The sequence below is a fragment of the Papio anubis genome, chromosome 6 (genome assembly GCF_008728515.1).
Source record: "Papio anubis isolate 15944 chromosome 6, Panubis1.0, whole genome shotgun sequence".
Taxonomy (NCBI): Eukaryota; Metazoa; Chordata; class Mammalia; order Primates; family Cercopithecidae; genus Papio; species Papio anubis.
The window spans coordinates 128,724,819-128,747,956 of record NC_044981.1 but is presented as its reverse complement, the minus strand read 5'-3'; the positions used below and the strand labels follow the sequence as shown (position 1 = coordinate 128,747,956).

At 42.2% G+C, this 23,138-nt stretch overlaps 1 protein-coding gene across 3 annotated transcripts in view; it reads right to left on the bottom strand.

Annotated features, from left to right (window-relative positions):
* SLC2A12 (solute carrier family 2 member 12) overlaps positions 1 to 19,365 on the bottom strand; it is a 66,506-nt gene extending 47,141 nt beyond the window's left edge. For all 3 annotated transcript variants that reach the window (XR_001902151.3, XM_003898158.5, XM_017958318.3), the window contains exon 1: positions 19,063 to 19,365. Coding sequence is in view for 2 of the 3 variants with exons in the window: in XM_003898158.5 (XP_003898207.2) it covers positions 19,063 to 19,177 (115 nt within the window). In the remaining variant the exon portion in view is untranslated. The remainder of the gene's footprint in view (positions 1 to 19,062) is intronic.
* Positions 19,366 to 23,138: the final 3,773 nt, after the last annotated feature.

Here is a 23,138-nt window from a genome sequence, read left to right as displayed (position 1 = left end):
CTTTAAAGTACTCTCTTATAGGTTCATTCATGTCCACGGTTTCCATATTCTTTTTCCCATGTGATCTTAAAATCCTCAACAATGAATGCCTCTACCACAAGGAGAATTAGGTCAAATCTCCACATTTGGATAAGAATATTGTATTATTCTTATCTCCACTTGTCATTGTTCATTTTATCTATGTTTGCTGTGTTGATTAGTGTGTGTGTTTTGGCAATTGATGATTGGTCTCTGACATTCTGATTGGAGAAATAAGTGAATTTGGAGAATGGACCACTTGGGAGGCCAGACTGAGTGAGGGACCTGGGAAGGGCGTGTAGTGTGACAGAGGGCACCTGGGGCTGTGGAGTTAAGGACACAGGGAAATCAATGCTGTAACTGCTTTAATAGCAGAAGATTGTCCTTGCCACCCTGTACTTCTCCTTTTCCTTTCTTGTTTTCCTCTTTCATTAGATGGAAAATACTGTGTCCCTACAATGAGAAAGATGCCTTGAGATGCAAGAGTCCCTTCCTTTTGTGCTCCATTATCCTACCTTAGAGAGCCTGAAGTGGTTTGCTAAGTGCTGGCTTCTCTGTCTGGAGAAAAGAGCTCCTGACAGAAGAGGCAACCAATCCCTGCTGCTGCTTTCTGGACTTAGATCATTTGCCTGGTTTCTTGGGCCAGGACTCATAGCACACTGACAAATGGGAATATGTGCAAAGGGTCTGGAAGCCATCCCAGTTTGTCAACGTTCCCCTTGAAACCCATGGAGTATAATTCTGCAGCGACATTAAAGAATTATTTGTATATGAATCATAAAAACCTTTTTCAATTTTCTATATGATAACATATATCTGTTTCTTGCTATCCATCTTTCTATTCTACCTTCCTATCTCTGGGCAATTGGCCTTTAAGAGGTTAAAACTTTGCACAAGATCATTCTAGAACCCTAGTCCCACGTGGAGGGCTTACCAACATGGAGTTATACGCTACAGAATTTAGCTATGGTCTCAGTCGTCTGAATTTTAATATCTTCCCTATTGTATGCTTTAAGGGATACTGCCCCAAACTAGCTTTCCCCGTTCCCCTCCTACTGATACTTAGGACTGCTGTTTGATCCTCAGCCTGCCCATTCGGGATTTTGAATTCTAATTCACCGTATAAGGCTAGTCCTTAGTGCTTCTGAGATTGTGGCTTTGATACCTCAAGACTTCCACCATAGGAAGTTTTCCTGGTGCTATTTTACCATGGAATAACAATGAAGAGAGGCATAAGGAGTGGGTTTTTCCTGTGTGTTGATTAGCGATGACAAGAAGAACAAAATGCTATCCTATGGACGCTGGAAAGTAGAGACACCTTTTTCTAAGAAATCTGGCAGTGAACAGGAAGCAAGAGATCAGAATGTAGGTTGAAGCACTGGCAGGAAGGTGGCATTTGTGTTTGTCTACACACAGAGGTGAGAGTTTGGGCAGCCGCATGACTGAGAAGTGGCCAGTGCTGAAGGACAGAGGAAGATGAGGATTCATAATTAACGCTTTTCCAAAAAATACCCAGCCCTGAGGCCAGTCTGCCCTTAATAATGATGAAGTAGAGCATTCCTGGCCATTTTGCTCATGGCTTTGCTTCACAGGGGCCCTTCCTTCACATCCCAGGTCTCCCAAAGAGTGCCATAGGGAATTCTTGGCTTTCTGTGGACATCACAGAAGTGGAAACTACCTGGGGACTTGTAAGTGGTACCCACAGGTGGTTTGGTTATGCCTATCCTGTCTTCTTCCTACTGTTGGGGCTCGGAACAAGATACCCCAAAGTATGGCACATTGGTGTGCTGAGTACTTTGAACTAGACATAGGAACATAGGAAAGGCCTCTGGATGCCTGCCAAAAAACAAAAACAAACAAAAAAAACCCCTGTGTGTGCATGCTTTTCAGCTGGCTGTAAGATTTCAGCCAGAAACAAGGTCTTTCTGACCCTCGCCCATTTTCCCCTGAAGCAAGTCATGGAAAGCAGAATTCCTTTCCCCAAGGTGGGTCACAGAAACCAGAACCACTCTGCCCCAAAGCAAATCGTAAAACCTAGAAAGGTCACTCTCTCCCTTTTCCCTTGAAAACCTTATTTCATGGGAGTCCTGCCCTCTGCCCAGGAGGAAGAAATGCCACACAGTGAGGCCCAAAATAATCTGGGCAGGCCTTGCTGGGTTTCTCTGTCAGTTTATTACTATTAACTCATATCCTTTTATTCAATCACATTTCTACACGCCCATCCTTTCTTCATCAAACTTAAGCATAAAATCAGACATTTTTCCCTGAGTCTTTAGATCTTCATTTTGAGAGCCTCCCATGTCACATCAAACTTTGATTAACTAAATTTGTTATGCTTTTCTCTTGTCACTCTCTCTGCTGTGATAGGAGTGTTAGCTGTGACCCTTGATGAATGAGGAACAGCATCACACCTTTCTGTCTCCACACTGCTTTGCTAGAAGTACAGCAGCAGCAGCAGTAGGAGGAAGATCTCCAGTTTGCCTTTTGATGCAATGACAATTCTTTATTAAGCTGATAAAGTAAAACCATTCCTATCAAAGCTGTGATTCAATCAAGCAGCTTTATGCAAACAGGTGCTGAGACCTGCAGCGCAAGAGCACCAAGGGCGCCACGAGACTGCAGCGCCAGCCACCACCACAATAGCTGCATTGTCTGCTGGTCACAGTGAGTCAGATGAAACCACAACTGTAGCTGGCACTCAACACAAAACAATCCATTTTTCACAATATTTGAGTTTCTGCCTGCTTTCTTCTTCTCTTTCTTCCCCATATGCCTTTTTTTGCATATGGACATAATGGGCATGCAATAAACACTTGCCAGCTGACTAAATCCTACAGCCAGCTGAAAAGCATGCACACACAGGTGTTTTCGTTTTCTTTCTTTGGCAGGCAGCCAGGTAATTATGTAGCTTGACCAACTGTGAATACTTCACAAATTTAAAAGACTCCCCCACCCCCACTTCATATTTTGTTCAAGAAAAACTTGCAGTTGTCCAAAAATGGCCTTGCGTCTACGGCTTGCCCTTCCTCTGCTCTTTCCCCTGAATGCCTTTAATCCCAACTCATCTTCCAATAGTCATCTCTACTAGCACCTCACCTTACCTCTGAAGCCCGCTCCTCAGTCCTCAACGTTACTTTGCCCCCAGCCTGTGTGCACCCACTGTGCACAGAATGTGTGTTCAGAGTCCATCTCATTTTAAGGCACTCTTTGATTGACCTGCTTGTCTTCACTATTAGACTGGAAGTTCCTTGAAGGCAAGAACCCTGCCTTGCTGAGACCTGTCCTTTCACCCCTAGCCTTCTGGCACAGAGAAAACACTCAATGTTTGCCGAGTGAATGAATGAATGAAAACAACACTCTAGAATACTGATCCTTACACCTCTACTCCCCACAGTTGTATCAACAGACTGTGGTTAATCTGTAGTGTTATATAATGGTTAGCATCTAGAACTTTATCTTCACATAAATATTTAGCAATTGAATAGCAATCCGTTAGCATTTCTATGAAGGTTTTAGCACTATGTTTAGCTAGCTGATATAGCACCATTTCAAGGACCATAAAGTATTTTATTGTCACAACTATATTTATATTTTATTAAACTTCAGCCCTATGCATGGAATTGTTCTCCAGTTGTTCAGACAGAGTGTTTAGCAGCTCTGTTTCAGTGGACCAGGTCTTCAGGTTTCACAACATTCTCCAGGTACCAACTCTCCAGCCCATCTGCACCACTAGCTGTTTCCAGAATCTTCTGTGCTCTTTCCCAGCTTTGTGCTGAGACTCATGCTATTCCCCTCACCACAGGGTCCTTCGCCTTCCTTCACAGCCCAAGGAAACCCGATTCAATTTTTTTTTTTTTTTTTTTTTTTTTTGAGGAGTCTCACTCTGTCACCCAGGCTGGAGTGCAGTGGAGTGATCTCTGCTCATTGCAACCTCTGCCTAACAGGTTCAACTGATTCTCCTGCCTGGGCCTCCCCTGATTCATTTTTAAAGGGCCAGCTCAAATATTCCCTCCTCCATAGGCTTACCCTCTTGGGTTAGCTTTTTTTTTTTTTTTTTTTTTTAGACGGAGTCTGGCTCTGTCACCAGGCCGGAGTGCAGTGGCACGATCTCAGCTCACTGCAACCTCCGCCTCCCAGGTTCAAGCGATTCTCCTGCCTCAGCCTCCAGAGTAGCTGGGACTATAGGCGTATGCCACCACACCTGGGTAATTTTTGTATTTTTAGTAGAGATGGGATTTCACCATGTTGGCCTGGATGTTCTCAATCTCCTGACCTCGTGATCTGCCTGCCTGCCTCGGCATCCCAACGTGTTGGGATTACAGGCGTGAGCCACTGCACCTGGCCAGGTTAGCTTTAATCTCCCTTCTCTCTCTTGCCTTTACGTCCAAGGTCTTACAGCACCCTGGATTATATTTCATTAGGTTTGTATCCTGCCTTGGACTGGGAGCATGTTGGGAGCAGGAAAGTCTGTATCATGGGGGCCAGTGCTCAGCAGAGGTTACAGGATGCCCCTGGAAGGAGATGCAGGAGCTTAGCAGAAGGCTCACCTCCTATAACCTCCCAGAGGGCACTTCCCAGGGTGAGTTCTGGTGTGGTGTTTCCAGCCCACCAAATGTCCAACATGCTGCTCCTTGGCCTTGGGCCCTGCGTGGCCACCCCTGTAGTGACAAATACTGGGTACAAGGCTTATCTAGCTACTATCTCCCATCCCTCCCCTGCACCCTGATCCTCTCCTCAGCACACAGTAAAACTCGGACCAACAGGAATTTTGGCCTCTCTTAACATCTATTATTATTTGAATTTTCTATGGAAAAAAATATAGAAATGTTGCTATCTTTCTTTGTTAGTTTTCCAAACACAGATTTGATTTAGTGGCAATTTCACAGACATCCTTTCCTGAAACTCATATTCTTCCACTCCTATTGGCTGAGGAGGTATTAAGAGGAGGCAGTGTTTAAATTTGCATGTTAGTACTCCCCTGTGCTTTGACTTGTGGTTCACTTTTTCTGCCTGATTATGTGTATGTGTATGACTTTCATTCTTTTTCTTTCTGCTTTTTCCTTTTTTTTTTTATTGAGACAGAGTTTCTCTCTGGTGCCCAGGCTGGAGTGTAGTGGTGTGATCTCGGCTCACTACAACCTCTGCCTCCCAGGTTCAAGCGATTTTCCTGTCTCAGCCACCCAAATAGCTGGGATTACAGGTGTGGGCCACCATGCCCCCTATTTTTGTATTTTTCATAGCGACGGGGCTTCACCATGTTGGCAAGGATGATCTTGAACACCTGGCCTCAAGTGATCCACCCGCCACGGCCTCCCAAAGTGCTGGGATTACAGACGTGAGCCACCGCGCCTGGCTTCTTTCTGCTCTTCCTTTTATCCTTTCTTCTTTTCTTTTCTTTTCTTTTCTTTTCTTTTCTTTTCCTTGACAGATTCTTGCTCTTTCACCCAGGCTGGAGTGCAGTGGCGTGATCCCAGCTCATTGCAACCTCTGCCCCTGGGTTCAAGCGATTCTCCTGCCTCAGCCTTTTGAGTAGCTGGGATTACAGGCACCTATCACCACACCTGGCTAATTTTCATACTTTCAGTAGAGACAGGGTTTCACCATGTTGACCAGGCTAGTCTTGAACTCCTGACCTCAGGTGATCCACCCACCTCAGCCTCACAAAGTGCTGGGATTACAGGCGTGAGCTACTGCACCCGGCCTCCTTTCTTCCCTTCTTCAATTCAAAACTTTCACCAGGATAAGTCTGGTGCATTTTCTTCTAAATTTTTCTGCTACTTGTTGAGTTCTTTATCCATTCAGAAAAGATTTCCTCAAGTATTTTTGTTCTATTTGTTTAGGCATAATTATTTATATGTTAGTTTAATATATTCATTTCCTGTTTCATCTTTGTCTTCTCATCCTTTTTATCTGCATCCAGAAGAGCATCTCATATTCATCCTCCACATCACAGATTTCAGATGATGATTCTGCTGTTGCAGTTTCATTCCCTTCCACTCTACACATCATGGATCTATTTGCATCTCAGTTCTCAGCAAGCTCTATCTTCACCTCAGTTTATTCTTATCATCAGACGTGGTTTACATCTTTTGCCACAGAGTCTATTTTAAAAAATTATATTGAGAACAGAAATCAGATGCTTTCCATAATTTATTTATGTTTCCTATAAATAGAAATATTAGAATGCACCCTTTTCCTCTGTATTTGAAACATACTTGGCAATAACTAGATTTGCTGCATTCTTTTCACCTGGTCCCCAAATCAATTATGATATTTTTGACTGTGACATTGTTTTTTTTTTTTTTTTAATCGCAATTGATGTCCCATTCCAAGACTGTGATATTGTTTTAATGTATATTCCCACTAAATCTCATGTCAAATTCTAATCCTGGATGTTGGAGGTGGGGCCTGGTGGGAAGTGTTTGGGTCATGGGGGTCCTTATGAATGGCTTGGGCCATCTGCTTGGTGATAAGTGAGCTCTGACTCTGAATTCAGATAAGATCTGGTGGTTTAAAAGTGTGTGGCCTCTCTCCCCCCACCCCACACTCTCTCTCTCACTCCTGTTTTCACCGTGTGATGTACCTGCTCCCCGTTTGCCTTCTGCCATGATTGGAGGCTTCTCAAGGCCTCCCCAGAAGCAGATACCGCTATGCTTCCTGAATAACCTGCAGAGCGGTAAGCCAGTAAAGCCTCTTTTTAAAAAATAAATTACCCAGTCTCAGGTTTTTTGTTGTTGTTGTTTTGTTTTTGTTTTTGAGACAGGATCTCACTCTCTCACCCAGGCTGGAGTGCGGTGGCACAATCTCAGCTCACTGCCACCTCCACACCTCATAGGCTCAAGTGATCCTCCCACCTCAGCCTCCCAAGTAGCTGGGACTACAGGAGCACACCATCACACCTGGCCAATTTTTTGTATTTTTGATAGAGATGGAGTTTCGTCATGTTGCCCAGGCTGGTCTCAAACTCCGGAGCTCAAGAGATCCTCCCACCTCAGCTTCCCAAAGTGCCGGGCTTACAGGTGTGAGCCACCACGTCGGGCCTCAGGTATTTCTTTATAGCAACGTAAGAACAGGCTAACACAGACTGCAAGAACCCCAAGCCCTGAAAAACAGAAGCTTACATCATAGTGGCATTTATTGTTTAATTAACTAAAAGACCAGGTTGGGTTTGGTATCTCCAAGGACTCACACTGTACTCATCCTTCTGTTCCCGTTTCCTCAAAGGGTTGTCTGTTGTCCCCTGGTTTGTCACCATATGTGTAAGGTGGCTGCCGCAGCTCCGGAAATTATGTTCCCTCACAACCACATCCATGGGCAGGAGACAATAGAAGGAGGCTTGGGACAAGGGTTTATCCTCCTGTGCCTCTCTCCTTTTATGAAGAAGAAAACTTTCAAGAAGCACCCTGGAAGACTTACTTAATATCTCATTGACCAGAACCAGTGGACGACTGGTCAAACTTGGCTGTGAGAGAGACTGACAAGTGTGTACCTGATCTTTTAGTTAGTTAGTTTCCATGTAGGAAAAGTAGAAAATCAGAGGGGAGTTGGAAAGGCTGTTGTATATTCAGTGTGTGACACACCTTATTCTAGCCACCTGGTTTCAGTTAGAAGCTCCTCTTAGGTCTCATGCACTGGAGGTGCAATTGATGTGTACAGCTGCTAGCCAACTTTCTCATGTCTGTATGTTATTTTTCTGGTGTGGTTCCATTGAACCGAGAAAGGAACTTTTTATTTATTTATTTATTTATTTATTTATTTATTTATTTTGCTTCCACTTTTTGATCCCCCGATGATGAATGAGGGAGATCATTCCTGGATTATTTAAAGCAGCCTGCAGTTCTTTACTTGTCAAAAACAGTGGGTGCAAAACAAACTTCTGGAGTGCATTGTTCCAGTGGCTCTGACAGACTTTATCCCTCCTTAACACTAGTTTCATATTTCAAAATGCCATGAGTCACTGCCTTGCCTATCCAGCCCAGAGTTGTTGAAATCATGGAAATGGGAGTCCCTGAAGAGATACAGAAAGATAAATGACCAGGCACAGTGGCTCACACCTGTAATCCCAGTGCTTTGGGAGGCAAGGCGGGAGGATTGCTTGTGGCCAGAAGTTCAAGGCTGTGGTAAGCTATGATTGTACCTCTGTCCTTCAGCTGGGGCAACAAAGCAAGCTGTCTCAAACAAAAAAATGATAATAATAAATAAATAAAAGACAGAGAGAGAGAGAAACGGAAGTGATAATGACAGGATGGGGGGATGGGACTGAAGAATCAATCAGGTGTTAAGGCAAGAAATTCTGACCCTCAGAGAAAGCAGCTCTGAGGGTCTGAGGAGCTCTTTCCCTTCCTTCCCTGGTGAAAGTTCCATCACTGTCAAATGAGGAGGCACAGCGGCAGTCTATGGGAATCCAACATTTTACGCCCCAATCTTATACATTAGGCTCCCCATTTTATTTACTGTTAAATCCTAACTCTTTGACAAATATTCGGGCTTTCAATGGTGTGGTGATTTTGCACTTCTGCCTGTATTTTTGTGGAGATTTTCGATGACGGATGGTAAAGAGGGAGGGAACCTGGAGCATAAACCCGCAGCTGTCTTTCCTAGAGTCCCCTGACATCTCCAGGAAGGGGATACTCAATGTGTGTGAGCCTTGGTGAGCCATGGACGTTTGAAAACTGACATCTCCGAAAGGATCCCCAGTCCACTAAACATTATTTAATCTTGAAAAAATAGTAAAAGACTTATCTGTACTTCACAATTCCAAAAGTATATAAACGGGATGGAAAGTTGTTTTTAAAAAAATTCAATGGGTTAGTGAGTACATAGCAACTTTCTGTCACTCTATATTTTCTAATCGATAAATATAAAACTGCGAAGACTGTTTCGGGAGGATTTGAAGTTGTTTTTATATTTTAAAAGGAGTTCCTGCACTCAATAATGGTTGAGAATCACCAATAGTGCTTTATAAATTATTTAATTAGGGAAATGAAATGGGAAGAATATAAATTATATTGTGAAGCCTGTGGATGAAGGTCCTTTAAGGAAGAGCAATTTACTAAAATTAATACCCGAATGACCACCTGAACATTAAGGGTTAAACTCACCATTATCATGTTGATAATGGACAGATGGCCTATGGGAGAGAGACAGAGGGAGGGAGAAAAGTCTGAAGTGCTCTATCACATACAAAGGGGGGATTTTGATGAAAGAGAGAGTGAGACAGAGAAAGAGAAAGAGAGAATGAAAGGCTGAGAGAGCCCAGAAATAGAAAAAAAATAAAATAGAAGAAAAGGTCAGGACAAGTTGACAAGTTGTGGGGAATGGGGAGAGAGAGAGACACCAAGGGCTCAGTATGACAAGAAACCTGCGGATTTTTTACAAGTTGATTTACAAGAAACTCCTGGCCAGGTTAAGTGGCTCACACCTGTAATCCCAATAGATTACACACACATTTGGGAGGCTGAGGTGGGAGGACTGCTTCAGCCCAGGAGTCTGAGACCAGCCTGAGCAACATAGTAAGACCCTGTCTCTATTAAAAATACAAAAAGTTAGCGGAATATGGTGGCGTGCACTTGTAATCCCAGTTACTTGGCTGGCTGAGGCAGGAGAATCCCTTGAACCTAAAAGGTCAAGGCTGCAGTGAGCTGTGATTGTGCCACTGCACCCCAGCCTGGGTGACAGAGCAACACTCTGTCTCAAAACAAAGCAAAACAAAAACCAAACACACACACCCCCCAAAAAAGAAACTCCTTATGGTGGATTTGACAAGAGAATGTTTAGAATGGGCCTACCTAATATTCGATTGCACTACAGTCCTCTTCAAATGCTTAGTAAAAATCTACAAAGAGCATATATGAATGGGATTCGAGAATGTGAAGGAAAGAGGGCTGCTGTCATCTAAGAATGGATTGGAGCAGGGATAAGAGAAAAGACCAGTTGCTGGAGTGGAGGGCAAGGACCCAGAAAAAGCAGGAAGTTGGTGCAGGAGGGTGATCAGAACCACGAAACTCCTGAAGTGCACTGTGTGTGTTTGGATGGGAGGCTGGTGGGGGGGAAGGAGGCATGTGGATTTAGCCACATGGGACCTGCGGTTATTTTTATTTTAATATTAAAAGAATGGTGACCCCATAAAGCTACAGAATTTGGAGACATGTAAATGAGGATTTCTAAAACTCCCTACTTCTGTCACCACTACCATCACTTTTAGAAATTTTCTTGATTTCTCAGGCCGGGGGTGTGGCTCACACCTGTAATCCCAGCACTTTGGGAGGCCGAGATGGGCGGATCACCAGGGCAAGAGATTAAGACCATCCTGGCCAACATGGTGAAACCCCGTCTCTACTAAAAATATAAAAATTAGCCAGGCATGGTGGTGTGTTCCTGTAGTCCTAGCTACTTGGGAGGCTGAGGCAGAAGAATCGCTTGAACCCAGGAGGCAGATGTTGCAGTGAGCCGAGATCATGCCACTGCACTCCAGCCCAGTGACAGAGTGAGACTCTTTCTCAAAAAAAAAAAAAGAAATTTTCTTGATTTCTCTAAATTAATATGGTCTCCTTCCCAAGAATTCCTGCTTTCATGGTACTTAGTTCACAAAGGTTTTGTGACATCCTTTTTAAGCTAAGGAAGCTGTGCCTGCTGCCAGCTTCAGATTCCTTTGTCATTCTCTTTTCCTGCTTTGAACTCTGTGCTCCCAGAATTCCGAAATATGTGAAGCTCCCTGAATGTGCCATTCTCTCTTCTCCAAACATGTTCAAGCTATTTTCCCTCCTTAGAATGCTCTGTAAAACTACTGGCCTCAGTTATACATGCTTGGCTCAACTTAGCCATCCTGTCTTCCGGGAGTCTTCAGGGACTGGCTGAACTTCCCCCTTTGCTATCATAGTATTATCTATAATATCAAGCCATCTCCTCCATCAAAGGATTCCTGGTCCCTCATCTCTCTCCGCTATTTGGCAATAAGCATCCACACTGTGAGGATGCCTTCCGTTTATCACCAGACTCCAGGGCCTGGCATCATATCTGATTCCTACTACCCACTCAGTATTTGCTGAATGGTTATCTCGCAGTTATTTTGATTTTTATCTTTTTGATAAGTTGGTAAAACCTACAGACAAGAATAATAGGCTGGGCATGGTGGCTCACACCTGTAATCCCAACACTTTGGGAGGCTGAGGTGGGTGGATCACTTGAGGTCACGAGTTTGAGACCAGCCTGGCCAACATGATAAAACCCCATCTCTACTAAAAATACAAAAATTAGCAGGATGTGGTGGCAGGCATCTGTAATCCCAGCTACTCGGGAGCTGAGGCAGGAGAATCACTTGAACCCAGGAGGAGAAGGTTGCAGCGAGCCGAGATAGCGCCACTGCACTCCAGCCTGGACAACAAGAGTAAAACTCCGTCTCAAAAAAAAAGAATAATGTCTTAGATACATTTTTTTAACCCTGAAGCATCCAGCACTGTGCCTCTCATGTAGTAGGTACTCAATATGTATTTGCAGAAGTAAAATGCTCTTTAGTTCAGCAATCACTTCTTTACTCATTGACTCCTTCAACAATTAAGCATGTACTATGTGCCAGCACTGTCTGGCAGGCAAGTTTCATCTGATGGCGACTGCAATCAGCCTTCGTGGTTGCTGGCAGCATCGTGTTGAGATGTTTCCTAGGTTACATCTGGATTTAATGGCACTAGAAGGTGGTACTTGTGCCGCATGGATGTGATCCCTCATGCGTAGGCTTGAAATACAGAGAAAAAGGCATGATTCCAGCCTATTATGAATCGCGCAGAACTTTCCAAGCACTGTCAGTCAGCTCAGAGCTCTGATAGGTGCATGAAATACATATTTTATCCAGAAACGTATAATCTTATAGAAAAATACAAGTTACATAAAAAATTAGGGAATTAACTAAAATAGAATGCAAACAAGTCCTGAAATGAGTGTAACTGGAACCCAAATTCACAGATCAGAAAGTAGAAACATCAGTGCTGGCTGGTAATATTGGTCAAGAGAGCAAACCTGGACTGGATTTAGGAAAGTGAGGTTCAGATCACTGTGCTGTCCTCTAATATCTGTGTTACCCAGGACAAGTCCCTTTGCTTCTTTCCAGGAGGAACTTGGGCTTAAAGGTGAAGGACAGTGTGGAATCAGAGACCTAATTAGTTACCAGCTAGACTTTGACAAGTCCCTTAAGGTTTGTGTCTCTCTGTGTCCTCATTCACAAGATAAAGATAATAATATTACCTCCACCGTAGAGTTATAAGAATGAATGAGACAGAAGAGTCCCTGGTACCTGGTAATAAGTGATTGGTAAATGTTGGCTGTTGTTCTTAGCCTCAGTTTCCATATCTGTGAACTGGGGTGCCTCATTGGGTTGTTGTAAAGATCTGAAGGGATTACAGTAATAGAACCACTTGGCCCACAAGAATCATTTGACAAAAGCTCCTTTAATCTGAATCTAGAAGGTAAAATCTTCATAATACAGAGGTAAAGCTTTGAAACAGCCTTTTACTGATAGCAACAGAAATAAAATAATACCTTATTTCCAGCATAACAATTGTGTCTTTCATAAATTCTTGAATTCCTTTGCTTTCAAAATTGGCAGTACCTACATAATTGGGCTTGCAGCATGAAAAATTCCTCCTGTGATTTTGCCTGAAGATTTCTGCAGCTTAGTTTTCCAATATAAATAAAACATTTCATTAGTGTGAGGATGCGCTCTCACCACACAAATTGACCCTAATTACAACTTCCGTTTCCCCTATTCTTAAAAACTTTGCACATCTGAAGCTGAGCTGTCATGGCTTTTTAATTAGCATTACATATGACTCCCAACGCTGACTTCCATGAAGTGTGGAGATGTGTGTGGGAGCAAAACATTTTGTATAAAATAGTAATGGACACTGCTAACAGCTCCAGAGCCCAGGGATGCCAGGCAGACCTGAGTCATGAGTTGTCTGAGAAACAGCTACTTCCAAGGCAATCACAATTTAACAGTTTAAAATTAAATTACACTTGCTTTACTTAAAAAATATATTCCTGAAAGTCAAACAAAGAATTGCATTTTTCTACGTGGAATTTTGGCAAAACAGTATGAAATAAATCATTGTTCAAAAATAATGAAATCTCCTAAAACTAGAATGATGTAATAAATTATTTTAGTCTTATTATTATTTCTACTAAGTAGTTTAGAATAATTAGGTGGGCAGCGGTGCCTCACGCCTATAATCCCAGCACTTTGGGAGGCTGAGGCGGGTGAATTGCTTGAAGCCAGGAGTTTGAGACCAGCCTGGGCAACATGGTAAAACCCTGTCTCTACTAAAAAATATATTTACAGAAATTAGCCACGTGTGGTGGTGAGTGCCTGTAATCTCAGCTTCTTGGGTGGCTGAGGCATGAAAACTGCTTGAACCCCGGAGGCAGAGGTTGCGGTGAGCTGAGGCTGTGCTGCAGCCTGGGTGACAGAGCAAAACTCTGTCTTAAATTTTAAAAAAGAATGATTAGTATATTACTGAGGCATAGTCATTTAGCAAATGAATAAGTAAATGTGCTATAACATGGGAAGAAAAATGATGCCACTGTGCAAAGACAAAACAAAATAATACAGGAAAAAACATTTGAATTACTGACTTACTCTAATGGTAATATACTTGACTCAGTTTCAGCTGGGAATTATTTTGAGGATGTCATGTTCAGTGATGTTAACTGAGATTGAGTACTTTCGAAGGGAAGAAGGGATGAGAAATCATCCACATTTGATATTTGGTCAAATAGCCTCTTGGGAAGGAGCAATTCCAACTTTTCCTTTCTCATCACCATAACTTGGTATCTTTTAAGTGGCTTCCATTGCATTAATTTTTTCAATAACTCATCCTTCTGGGGAAAACTGTTCATGAGAAAAAAAAAACTGAATGAAGGAGCTCTGACTCTACTCAATTTTAAAATCTTATATAACTCGTTTTGCTCATACACTGAGTAAATAGCTGTTTCAACTGTTGCATAGTGGTGGAGGGCCTTTTAGAGCTCTCAGAACTTTTTTAACTCAAAGGCTAGATAGTACAGAGAAAATGCTCCCTATGAAACCATGATTCAAAGACGAACTATTCTTGAATGATAATAAAATCCTACATACCTACAGCAATTAAAAATTGCATTTTAAAATTGGTGGATTCATCTTTTGTATACACATGCAAATCTCAGCTCCCTTCGGCTGCTCCAAGGTAGATTCAGTATATTTTGAGTTCTGTCTCTACCAACTAGTGTAAGCGCTAGACCACTAAAGACCACCCTCTTGAGAATTCACAAGGAAGATACCCTGTGGGCTCATATTCAGGTCCTATCAGCTACCACCAGGCCTATTCCTGGGCTCTCAGCTGCCTCAGCAACTGTTGGTAATCTGACAGAGAGAAAGGTGATGTTGAGAATATTTAACAACTAGAACAGAAGCACCGACCTATTAGAATGGCTGTAAAAACTGGTTCAGGCATGCTGGTGTGCACCAGCTCATCTCAGCCTGCTCAGGTGGGCTCCACCGCTTGGCCGGCTGCTCTCAGGATGGCTTGATCTGGGTCTGCCAGGCCCTGGCAGGGCAGGCTTCCTGCAGCATGTGTCTGCTGCTGCTTCAGAGCCTGGGAGGGGGTCTGTGGCAACCTCTCTGCCCTCTCTGGGTGACACGTCCTTAGAGAGGAGCAGGACCCACTGCTGAGTATGACGCATAGCACCCAGAGTTTGCAGAGAAACGTCTCCCACCATGTTGACAGCCTTTTCCCTTCCCAGGAGATCCCAGAGGAGCCATTTGCCCAATGCTCAGAGTGGTGAAAAGCCTCAAATCTAGACTTTTGATGTGATCTCCAAGTGAATTTAAATGTACAGTCACAGAGATACGCTGACTGGACTGAAAGGGGAGATGTTTATGTTTAAATCTGGTCTCGTGACCACACAGAAGAGCAAGTGGTCCTCCATAAATGAACATGTCTAAAAATCCTGTCATTTCCAGCCAGGCACTGTGGAGCACACCTGTAATCCCAGCACTTTGGGAGGCCAAGGTAGGAGGATCACCTGAGGTGAGGAGTTGGAGACCAGCCTGGCCAGCATGGTAACCCCATCTCTACTAAAAATACAAAAAGTAGCCAGCTACTTGAGATGCTGAGGCACGAGAATCACTTGAAACCGGGAGGCGGAGGTTGCAGTGAGCTAAGATCGCGCCACCTTACTCCAGCCTGGGTGACAGAGCGAGACTCCATCTCAGAAAAAACAAAACAACAAAAAAACACCTGTTATTTCCTTGGAAATGCGTATCACAGTAGACACAATCATTGTTGTCGGATATTGACTTGTTAAATACATATTTTTTAAAGCACTATAATTTTTGTCACGGGTTTTGATGCTTGATTTTTTTTTAATGTATAGAAAGTGTGGAAAAATGGGAATGGCCCAGCATCAAAAACTCTGAGATGCCTGGGTCTGCCCAAGGTAACTGGCCTCTTACTAGAATCTGTCTTCTCACAACCAAAGCTCTGACCTCTGCTCAAGCTGGTTGGCCTGACTTTCTCTTCCCTGAGGATGAGTTTGTTTCCAAGTCTCCGTCTCTTTTACAAGTTGACTTCCCCTAGAGCTGACTGACGAAGCCTGAGAAAGCCTGGCCGGATGAAATTCCAGGGGGCCCAGTTTAAGCTAAACTCGGGAGACCAGCACTCAGCAGGAACATAGTTACACTTACATCTTACATACTCACCACCTGCCCAGCTTCCATTTAGGAAAAAGGAGTTCACAGCTTTAAAAGTGTTTCAGAACGACTGCCTTAGAATGCTCATCTGCTGAGCAGAAGTGTGTATTTCTTAAATTTCAGAGTGGGGCATCTTCAGAGGGGATGAAGGACAGTCCTTTCAGCTGGGTTCATGAGTCCCGTTCTTCATGTTCTGGGTCCCACTGCCAGAGAGTTCTGCAGTGCTGACAGCCTGCACTCATATGGTAAATATTGTTCTCGGTTTCTGAACCTTTGGGCAGATGGGGGTGAAGGGAAACTTAAGAGGACTCTCTCCACAGCCAATTGTTTGGATCATGAAATAAAGGAAACCTGGGAGCTGAAGAAGTCAGTATTGAATCTCCTGGGCCAGAGGCCACCAGGGTCAGTTCTGCACCATCCTCTGTGTGACCTTGGGCCAATCACACATCTTCTGACCTCAGGTTTCGCTTGTGTGAGTTGGTCCATCCATCTAGTATCTCACTTCACTTATATCTGTTGTCAACTCTAGGCACAAGAATTTCAAACTGAGCTTAATCCTGCCCTATACTAAAATGAATTGGAACATGTCCATGAAAGTGAAAAAAATTCCTAAAAATGTAACCACTTTGAGTCATAGCTTATTGAAAATGAATTAAGTTCATTAGCTTCTAGTCACTGGAACAAAGCATTCTTTTCAGTTAAAGAGGGTTAGTCAAGAAAGACCTGCCAAAATTTTTCACTGTGCACAGTAGCATCAAGGGAGTTCAACTGCAGACCTTAGGGGGTTGGTTTTGCTTTGTTTTTCAGTATCTCACATGATTTAATTACCTTGTCCTGAGTTATATAACTCATTCCTCTTTGTGCTTTGATTTTTCCATCTAGGAAGGTGGAAAAGCTTGCTACCTTCAAATGCAGACATATTATGATCATTGTTGAGCATAATTTAAATACTCTGAATTTCTTAGATGAAAGCAACTATAGAAGTTGAAAATACGAAGAAGCCAAAGGGAGTATTTGACAAATATGATCTCATTAAATCTCAACACCTTCATAAAATAGATGAAGATACCATCCCAGTATTAATGAATGGAGACTTTGAGTAACTTAGGAAAACCATACAGCAAGTCTGCACTTTGCATTCATTTATACATATGTGTGTATAATTGCTTTCGGGTGCCAAAAGACATTTAAGACAAGTTAAGAAAATTTACAAAAGTAGGAAATAAAAGGTTTGCATTCATGTAAATGCATATTATATATAGCACAAATCGAAGTTGTGTTCCTCCGACATTTTAAGGAAACATTTAGGCTTTCTGTGCTACATAATGAAAGTTAATTTAAAATTAAATTTGAAAGATAATTTATGGTACTTATTCATTTATTATTTCTTTACAACAACGAAAACAGCTGCACTTTGAGTTGAATTTTATGCATGTAACCAACTATTGCAAATGTAAACACACATTATCTTTCTTCTGGATAATTGTGAATTTGTACAATATAAGCTATTAAGAGCACATTGTACCTTCAAAGCCGTATCAAAATAAACAGTCCATTTTTAATGGTTACTACAAAAGGACTTCCTAGGCAGTTTCTTTTCATCTTCTTTGTGACACTATCACTGACTCTATTTAGTGAGTCCTTTTGTTAACATCACCACCTCAGCTTGCTCTGCAGTCTACACTGCAGCTCATGTTTCCAGGAATTTGGAGAAAAGAACTTTGCAACTCTTTCCCTTTATCTCCAAATATGTGTCCCTTGCCTGCTCTGAGGGAACTTGTGGGCCAATGAGTAGCAAACACTTAGGGAAAAGGGCACCTCTGCATAAGAGACCGCAGGCCATATTGAAAGATGACCTCAGATATTCTTTTATTATTATTATTATTATTATTATTATTATTTTAGACAGAGTTTCGCTCTGTCACCCAGGCTGGAGTGCAGTGTCGTGATCTCAGCTCACTGTAACTTCCAAGCGATTCTTATACCTCAGCCTCCCGAAATTACAGGCATGAACCACTATGCCCAGCTAATTTTTTTATTTTTCTGTATTTTTAGTAAAGATAGGGTTTCCACTCTGTTGGCCAGGCTTGTCTTGAACTCCTGGCCTTAGGTGATCTGCCCACCTCGGCCTCCCAAAGTGCTGGGATTACAGGCATGAGCCACCACGCCCAGCCTCATTCTTGACGAGAAGTGTGAAAGCAAGAGAAGACTGAGATGAAGACATGGAAGATGGAGGGCTTCTCCACTCCTGAAGAGGGCCGTTTCATGCCTCGATGTTAGGGGTCACAGGTTCAGTTCCCCAGGATCAGACAAACCCACAAGGCAAACGTCAGTATTAGGACCATTCCCAAGAGAAAGGCAGATGTCTTTTGTATCGTTTAATGTATTGGATTTTGCATGAAATTTCTATATGCTGCTTGGGAATGTAATATCTGATTAAGAATACAGAGCTGAGGAAAGTAGTAGGAAAGAGAAGATTATCTGTGTTTGTTGTCATTTCATATTACAATTACTTTCAATTCCTTTCAGCACAAACTAAATGAACAGGAAGAGGCAGCAAAAAGTGTACAATGTATTTGTGGGAATTGTAAATGTGGAAGGGAAGACCAGCCCCTGATTTATCAAAGATGGCTTAAATGAATTAAAACTTTTCCAAATTTCACCTTCAGAAGGACAACATAGCAAACAAACCCCAGTTTGCAAGGCCAGTTTCAAAAGAAGGCAGCACCCAGCAAAGCAAGCGTTTCAGGCTCTGAATAACGCTCAAATTCATCACAAACGTGCTGGGAATTTAAAAAGGAAGTTTGTGTTCTCATTGATTACATAACTAATAATTTTATGAAGCCTGTTTAAAATACTGATTTTCAAAACAGTGGTTATAATGTCAACTGGTTACACGGTGTCCATTTGTGACAATAAATGAAAAAGTGTGGGCATGCGTGTGCCTGTGCGTGTTTACAAATGAGACTATCCTTGCCGGTGGACCGTTCCAATATGAAAAAGATTCATACATTGTATTATGTAAACACAATTAAGGGGATCCATCATACCGGTGGTGAATGTGTAACCTGTATTTTCTTGGCACATAAGGTTCCACCAAGACTTCGATCTTCACAACATTACAGCTCAGAGCTATCCCACGTCCCACCAGACCCTGTCCCCTTCTCTCCACGCATCCAGCGCGCCCACACGCGTGCGCCGCGCGCGCGCACACACGCACGCACACACACACACACACACACACGCAGACTCAGGAGACAGTACACTCGGGAGATGAGTACAGCTTGCTTCTCTGCGGTCACCCGAGCACCGCAGGCTCACTTTACCTCTCGCCCAGGGAGGATGCCGGCTGCCGCTGGCTCGGTAGCTGCCCTCCGTCTCCACGGCTGTCCCCTTCTGGTTCAGCAGATTGGGGCCCTCCGTGTTTTCAACAGGTACCATGGTCACGTAGAAGTTACAGCCGCTCCCCCGCCACCGAACAGCCCCGACCACCCCCGCTCCCACGAGTGGTCACTTTCCCCATAATAGCATGCTAAAGAAGAGTGTGGGGAAAAACTTCGGGCAAAGCTAATGTGATTTGTGACCAACTTTGTTTCTATTTCCGAAGGCTTTGCCCTTTTCGGTGACACAGGCTGTTGCTATTCCAAGCAGCCTATCACAGGCAGGGGGAGGGCCGTGAGTCAGAGGATTGTTTTTGCCTTTAGATGCAGAGTTGGAAGCAAGGGGTTAAAAGAAAGGGAGCTCAGACGGAGTATTTGGCCATTAGCTAAGGGTAGCTCTTGTACTCTAGCACCTTTGAAAAGAGGCAGAGAAAAGAAACATGCAGATTTAAATGCAAGCTGAGAGTGGGGATAGAATACTCGCAGATGGTATCAGTTAATCTTGCAGAAAGAGGAACAATTTATGCAAAGACATACCAGAAGGAAAAGTGTGTCAATTTTTCAGCAAGACTGTTATTCCAAAAGTCATGGTATTTACCAGCTTACACAAAGCATAAAATACCTTTATTGTTTCAACCTGATTTTCATCTAGGCAAATGCCTGTATCTTTCTCTCCAAGGCCTGTCAGATAAATCACAGCCTGAGATCAAGAATACACAAACTCAGAATGTGCAGATTCTTTAGACTTTTTATATGCTGAGGTTATAGCAAAGTAATCCATTTTTTAATGCAGAATTGTCTTTAAGAGACAAATTAACACTGAATCTTCTATTAGATTTCATGTTTGCCTAGGTAGGAGGAGGATACTCCCCACTCAGAGAGGCCAGACTAAGTGACCCATTGTGTGGGTGGGGTGATCATGTAATCTCAAACAAAATCAGGGCATGAGAGGATCTTTTTCTGATTTGTGAACATATTTATTTAAAAAATCTTACAAAATTATGACATTTTACCTTCAGTTATTCATTCAACAAATCATGTTTATTTAAAAAAAAAAAAAACACCTCATAGAGGAAATTGAGATCATCTTAAAAATCATTTGGAATAAAAACTAACATGTATGGAGCACTTATGTGCCGGAAATTGTGCTAAGCGCAATAACTCAAATGATAACTTTGAGCAGGTACCAACATTATAGAAGAGGAAATGGAGGTTGGGTAACTTGCCTACAGTCTCACAGCTAATCAGTGGTAGAGCTGAGATTGTGATTCCAGGAGGTCTAAAACTGTAACTCTCCTATATTCTAACTTCCCAGCCTTGTCCTTTTCTGATTTTCTTGGCTTCCTACACATTCAGACCTACCTGACTTTAAGAAGATGCCATGAAATATGGCTTTTAGTCCTAGGCATTTCTCTGGACAGGAAAACAAATTTGTGCTTGTATAAGCAGAAGCTAAATTTTTGTTACTTCCTTTCAACATTTTAGCTGAATCACCGCAAAGCTCTCAATTCACTTATTTGTACATTTCCTTTGCTCATCGCTAGATAATTATATATTTTTCTCATCTTTCAGGGAAACAGGTAGCAAATGGAAACAAACCTATAATAATTCAACTATTATTTATTATGTACCCGTTGTATGTCTGCTGATAGTGCTGGAAAATGAAAGTCGTCCAGGCATAATCCAGGCCCCTTCTGATTAAGAGGGTAAGAAGTTCAGAATCCCACACATCAGTGTCCCCACTAAAGAATGTGTAATGCAATGATGGTTTGAAGCAACTCATTTTATTAGTTCCCAGGGTGGGTTACAATTATATAGGAGTCTCAATTTCTATCTGTGAGACACATGCTTCCCATAAGTTCTCTATATTCTCTTGGCTTCTCACTTCTTTCTGCTCAGAACCAATGACCTCATTAGGGGTAAAATGTTCTTGCAATGGATTAGTTGTATCATTGCTTTGTTTCATTATCCCACGACCTGTGTTTCTAGCAGCTTCTCGGCCCCATGGGAGTGTTTGAGTGTTTGCTATAGTGCTTGACTAGGCAGAAGACAAACCTAATTCCAGAATACTTTACTATGGTTAAAAGCAGTCCAACAGTTCTCACTCTGTTTTGTGTAGCCAAACCGTACAGGAGATCCACAGGCATAGTAAGCCAACCAGGATTCAAAAAGAATGCTCAGCAATGCAACTGACAACATCACCTCCTGGTGCTCCTAATTCTGTTCTTTATTCTGCTGGTGATCTGACCTGGGCCACTGGCTGTCTCAAGCTCTGTTTGTACTTACCTCAATCTCTTAACTCAGAGAAAAGTTTAGGGGAGAAAATTTTTTTCACCCAGACTAGAGGGGGGGAACTCTGCCTCAATTCTGTTAAGAACCCTGTACTTCTCCTTCCCAGTCTTTTGCACACTATAGTGTATTTGATACAGTTACATGCAGTGATTTGATTAAATCTGCCTTTTCTACTAGATTGCAAACTTTGTGAGAGTATGGACTATGTTTGTTTACTTTATTATAGTATTCTGCGTGTCTGGCACTCAGCAAATAGTAAGTATTTGCTGGCTAACAGACTGATCCCTGTAAATCCAATTAACTTTAGCAATACTAGAATGTATGCTCCAAGAGGGCAGGCACCTATTTCTATCTTGCACATTCATCCAGCTCCTAGCACAATGCCAGGCATGAAGTAGACACTTAATAAATATTTATTAGTTAAATGAGTGCTCACAAATAGAGCTTTTAGTGAGCTAAATAACTATTTAGTTTTTAAATGTGAAAATCCATATGATGATTGCCTATAACATTTTGTCCTTCCTCTCTGCTTTCTGCCAATTCCTTTAGACCAAGTATAACCACAGGCTATCCCTCTTCTCTGGAGTTTGAGCCACTTCCATTATTAAAATCTGTTCCTCCACTCAAGGAATACATAATCAGCAGACAGCAGACAGTTCATTCTTCATAACCCCAATACTTTTGCTACCTACCACTTTAGACTACTGCTCATAGGCAATGCTACCAAATCCCAAAACACCTATCCTGACTTATAAACTGGCACAGCAGGGAAGAAGGGATGAAAGAGAAGACAAGCAGATTCACAGGGCATGTAAACGTCTACCATAGAGCATGCCTATTTTCATGGCAATTTTTTAAAAGCTTCACAACAACCTTGTGAAGTAAATACTGTTACTTCCATTTTGCAGAAATTGAAACCAAGAAGCTTATGAAACATTTCCAAGATCAAAAAATTTTCCAATGTTGAATTATAAAATTTTGAATCCCACAGGAAAACCTACACTCAACATTTTACCATGTTTGCTCATTCACCTCTATATATAATAATTCTTCCATCCATCTTTCGATCCATATTAGTCTTTATACATATCAAAGTAAGTTTAAAATACTTCAGAATGCATATTATTAAATAGAGTTCAATACTTGTTTAGGTTCTTTTTCTTGAGACAAAAAAAGTTCCAGAAGCAACCAATTTTCTGATATTTTTCCACATAGATTACCTTTGCTTCTTCTAAACCTTCATTCATATAATGGAACCATAGAGAATGCAGCCTTGTGTAAGGCGTCTTTCACTGAGCGTAGTTTTGATATCCATCTGTGTTTTTATGTATATTAGTAGTTCATTTTGTTTATTGCTGAACAGTGTTATATGGGTGAATGTACCGCAGTTTATTCTTTTTTCTATTGATGGACATCTGGGCTGTTGCCAATTTTTTGCTATTAAAAATAAAACTGTTATGAGCATTCTTGCACAAGTCTTTTTTTGCAGAACATGACATTTCAGAGCACAGCAGTTCAAGTCCATTTGATTCCAAAACCCACATGCTTTTCACTACACCCTATTGCTTCTCTGCAGTGCACCCTGCAGAGCACACTGATGTGGAATGCACCTTCTACAATGGTTCATTACAGTGTAAACACAAATGGGAAAATATGGTCTTTATGCAAACAAAAAAAATTCGAAATACAAATTCACTTCTTGTTTAGCCTTATTCCAATAAAATATTCAT